We start from the raw sequence: 5,000 nt of genomic DNA on the forward strand, positions 1-5,000 counted from the left end.
CACACACACACACACACACACACACACACACACACACACACACACACAAAAAAACATACACAAAACACCATGGAACAAGGCTTCAGTTTAAATACTCTGGTGAGTAATTGTGACATTGTTTCAGTTTCCTCGGTCTTTCCTTCTGCTTCTTCTCATGAATGAATGAGTGAAAGAGTGAGTGAATGAATGAACAGAGGATTGTTTGTCCACCTCTCATGTCATGGAGATGCGTAACAAACGCTGCATTCAGGCTCCCAGCTAGCACGTAAATTTCAGTTTCCTGTCTGAACACAGCTCAGCTGTAACACATGTTAATGTGATGTTAATGATGGGATGTTATCTTTTAAAGGTCCCATGGCATGAAAATTTCAATTTATGAGTTTTTTTAACATTAATATGAGTTCCCCCAGCCTGCCTATGGCCCCCCAGTGGCTAGAAATGGTGATAGGTGTAATCCGAGCCCTGGGTATCCTGCTCTGCCTTTGAGAAAATGAAAGCTCAGATGGACCAATCAGGAATCTTCTCCTTATGAGGTCATAAGGAGAAAGGTTACCTCCCCTTTCTCTGCTTTGCCCTCCCAGAGAATTTGGTCTATATAAAAGACTTCAGATACAGTATTAGGCGACCACTAAGGTCTATATAAAAGAGACTTCAGATACAGTATTAGGGGACCACTAAGGTCTATATAAAAGAGACTTCAGATACAGTATTAGGGGACCACTAAGGTCTATATAAAAGAGACTTCAGATACAGTATTAGGGACCACTAAGGTCTATATAAAAGAGACTTCAGATACAGTATTAGGGACCACTAAGGCCTGTATAAAAGAGACTTCAGATACAGTATTAGGGGACCACTAAGGTCTATATAAAAGAGACTTCAGATACAGTATTAGGGGACCACTAAGGCCTATATAAAAGAGACTTCAGATACAGTATTAGGGGACCACTAAGGCCTATATAAAAGAGACTTCAGATACAGTATTAGGGGACCACTAAGGCCTATATAAAAGAGACTTCAGATACAGTATTAGGGGACCACTAAGGCCTATATAAAAGAGACTTCAGATACAGTATTAGGGGACCACTAAGGTCTATATAAAAGAGACTTCAGATACAGTATTAGGGGACCACTAAGGCCTATATAAAAGAGACTTCAGATACAGTATTAGGGGACCACTAAGGTCTATATAAAAGAGACTTCAGATACAGTATTAGGGGACCACTAAGGTCTATATAAAAGAGACTTCAGATACAGTATTAGGGGACCACTAAGGTCTATATAAAAGAGACTTCAGATACAGTATTAGGGGACCACTAAGGTCTATATAAAAGAGACGTCAGATACAGTATTAGGGGACCACTAAGGTCTATATAAAGAGACTTCAGATACAGTATTAGGGGACCAGTAAGGTCTATATAAAAGAGACTTCAGATACAGTATTAGGGACCACTAAGGTCTATATAAAAGAGACTTCAGATACAGTATTAGGGACCACTAAGGTCTATATAAAAGAGACTTCAGATACAGTATTAGAGGACCACTAAGGTCTATATAAAAGAGACTTCAGATACAGTATTAGAGGACCACTAAGGTCTATATAAAAGAGACTTCAGATACAGTATTAGGGGACCACTAAGGTCTATATAAAAGAGACTTCAGATACAGTATTATGGGACCACTAAGGTCTATATAAAAGAGACGTCAGATACAGTATTAGGGGACCACTAAGGTCTATATAAAAGAGACTTCAGATACAGTATAAGGGGACCACTAAGGTCTATATAAAAGAGACTTCAGATACAGTATTAGGGGACCACTAATCCAAAGAGCACCATGTCATGGGACCTTAATATCAGGACACATCAAAGCTGACAACCAAACAAGTTTGCAGAGTTGACGTTTCTCCAGAGTTGAAATGAACGGCCGTTAGTCTACCCGGGAGTGTTTTCAGGGTTATTGGGTGTAATGTACGGCCTGTAGGGGGCCTGTAGGGGGCGCCCGTAGGGGGCCTGTAGGGGGCCCTGTAGAGCTCTGACCCATGTTTCTGTGTTCTGTGTATGACAATGAATTTAATCTGTTATAATTATTGATATTTAGTGAAATGAATGTAATTATAGCCTGACAAGCCAGCCCCACATCCAGATGTTGGGTCTGGGAACTCCCCATTGGTCAGGGCTCAATCTGAGGGGCGGGATCAACTGTTGTCTTTCAAATTCCCTCTGCACCAATAGGATAGCGCTCCAACCAATCAGAGCAACGAAGAAGGTAGCGGAGCTAGCTGATAGATTAAACTTTAAACTCTGAACACATCTTCCCTTTTCAAGAATGACTTCAGTGCCGTTCTTTGTTCTTTTCTCAAAGAAAAGCTGAACTTCAAGTCTTCAGAAGGCCGCTGTTCACCAGCAGCAGCAGCAGCCTTAAGCCCCGCCCACCCACTCTATACACGATGTGATTGGCCTGACCAGAGTTTGGTTTTTCCAGCTCGCAAGCCAACAGAGAGTTGCTAGACCCCCCTGGCTGCAAAATAAATTTCTGCAGCTAGGGTGGTCTAGATTTCTAGGGTAATGTAATGTAGCTTTTTGACACCTTTTGTGTGTGTGTGTGTGTGTGTGTGTGTGTGTGTGTGTGTGTGTGTGTGTGTGTGTGTGTGTGTGTGTGTGTGTGTGTGTGTGTGTGTGTGTGTGTGTGTGTGTGTGTGTGTGTGTGTGTGTAGAAGAAGCTGGCAGCAGATCCTGACTACACCGATGTGTCTCTGCCGGCGGCGGGAGCGAGTGCGAGCGCTGGCGAAGATGGGCTGCAGCGTGGAGATCAGCGAGGACGTGGCGCCGAGACGCTACCTCCGCTCCGGCGTGGAGATGGAGCGCATGGCGGCAGTTTACCACGACGAGGGCAGTCTGGAGAACGCCTACGTGCTCTACACCAAGTTCATCACGTAAGACAGTGTGTGTGTCTTTCTGTGTGTGTGTGTGTGTGTGTGTGTGTGTGTGTGTGTGTGTGTGTGTGTGTGTGTGTGTGTGAGAGAGATGTTCCGCTCTCCCACAGAACAGTTTGGATATTTTGAAGGGAAAAAGTTGGAAGATTTGTGAAAACTTTATAATATTTTTTGAGAAAGAAAGTTGGAATATTTTAGAAAAAAAATTGTTAATTTTATTTTAAAAAGTCGACATTTTTTGAGAATAAAAGTTTTTCTTTCTGTTGCTCTGATGATGTCACAGAAGATTCCTGCTCAGAGAGACTTTCACGGAAAAAAGATGGAATATTTTATTTTAAAAACTGCAACATTTTGACAATAATTGTCAGAAGTCTTTTAACCCTTGTGTTGTCCTTCGGGTCCCAGTGACCCGAAGGACAACACAAGGATTATGTACTTCCCTTTACTTTGTTGAGAATTGCTCTCTAAACAAGGGTTAATACAGCACCTTAGTTCTTGTTTGTACAGCATTTTGGTCAGCTTAAACTGTGTTTAAATGTGTTCTAGAAATAAACTTTACTTACTTACTTTACAAGAAACAGGGTTTAGAGAGCAATTCTCAACAAAGTAAAGGGAAGTACATATTCCTTGTGTGGTCCTTCGGGTCACTGGGACCCGAAGGACCACACAAGGGTTAAAAAGACGTTAAAATATTTTGAGAGAGAAAGTTGTTTTGTCTTTAGAGAAGCTGCCGACTCAGAAAAGTTTAAAGTGCCATATTATGAAAAAAACACTTTTTCTGGGATTTGGGGTGTTCTTTTGTGTCACACATACAAACTTCCATCCATGGTGTTCTGAGTGAGATCTGGTTTCTGAATGTGTCCTGCCTTCAGTCTCCTGGTGAGCTGTTTAAAATCGGCTCGGACTGTGACGTCACAGTCCGAAATAAGCTGGCTAACCACAACCGTTAGCTCGTAGCGTTAGCGTTAGCATGCTAACGCTAGCATGCTACGTCGTTCTCAATAGCAAAGCACTGCTACAACACACACTAGTTCACCATAATCTACATAAGAACTACTTCCATGTGCTCCCTGGTTTAGAAGAAGTCTCCCAGCTGATCCTGCCTTGGAACTGACCAAAGTTGAAGAAACAGCCTTTCTTTTACTTTCTCTAGAGTTAGCTAGCTGACATGCTCTACATCTGAGCTACTGAGCATGTGCGAGTGCAATCAAAGATAGTACAGAAGAAGAAGAAGAAAAGAGGTCTCACTCTGTAGCTAAAACAGAAACCAGGTGAAAAGAGGATCTGCAGCAGTGAGAGAGAGCTGTGCAGTACAACAACAATATGGTGTTTTTTGAAAATTAAACCATGTAAACCTATTCTGGTACAACCTTAAAATACAGTTATGAACCTGAAAATGAGCAGAATATGGGCGCTTTAAAATTTTGTTGGAATATTTTAGAAAAAATGTCAACATTATGAGCATAAAAGTCTGAAGAGTTGAGAAAAAAGTCAGAAAAAAAGAAATATATATATATATTGCTCATGTTGCTGTGTCCAGTCTGTTTGTAGAGAAGTTGCTCATGTTGCCGTGTTGCTGTGTCCAGTCTGTTTGTAGAGAAGTTGCTCATGTTGCCGTGTTGCTGTGTCCAGTCTGTTTGTAGAGAAGTTGCTCATGTTGCTGTGTCCAGTCTGTTCGTAGAGAAGTTGCTCATGTTGCTGTGTTGCTGTGTCCAGTCTGTTTGTAGAGAAGTTGCTCATGTTGCTGTGTTGCTGTGTCCAGTCTGTTTGTAGAGAAGTTGCTCATGTTGCTGTGTTGCTGTGTCCAGTCTGTTTGTAGAGAAGTTGCTCATGTTGCTGTGTTGCTGTGTCCAGTCTGTTTGTAGAGAAGTTGCTCATGTTGCTGTGTCCAGTCTGTTTGTAGAGAAGTTGCTCATGTTGCTGTGTCCAGTCTGTTTGTAGAGAAGTTGCTCATGTTGCCGTGTTGCTGTGTCCAGTCTGTTTGTAGAGAAGTTGCCGGCTCACAGAGACTACCAGCAGTGCAGCGTCTCCGAGAAGCAGCTCATCATGAAGGTAACAGCGCCGT

The 5,000-nt window shown here is 42.2% G+C and overlaps 1 protein-coding gene across 1 annotated transcript in view; it reads left to right on the plus strand.

Moving 5' to 3' along the window:
• The first annotated feature begins 62 nt into the window (after window positions 1–62).
• stambpl1 (STAM binding protein-like 1) overlaps window positions 63–5,000 on the plus strand; it is a 14,265-nt gene continuing 9,327 nt past the window's right edge. The window contains 4 exon segments of the mRNA XM_039788864.1: window positions 63–99; window positions 2,717–2,767; window positions 2,769–2,935; window positions 4,912–4,987. Coding sequence (XP_039644798.1) covers window positions 70–99; window positions 2,717–2,767; window positions 2,769–2,935; window positions 4,912–4,987 — 324 coding nt within the window. The 5' untranslated portion in view covers window positions 63–69.

The sequence above is a fragment of the Perca fluviatilis genome, chromosome 21 (genome assembly GCF_010015445.1).
Source record: "Perca fluviatilis chromosome 21, GENO_Pfluv_1.0, whole genome shotgun sequence".
Taxonomy (NCBI): domain Eukaryota; kingdom Metazoa; phylum Chordata; class Actinopteri; order Perciformes; family Percidae; genus Perca; species Perca fluviatilis.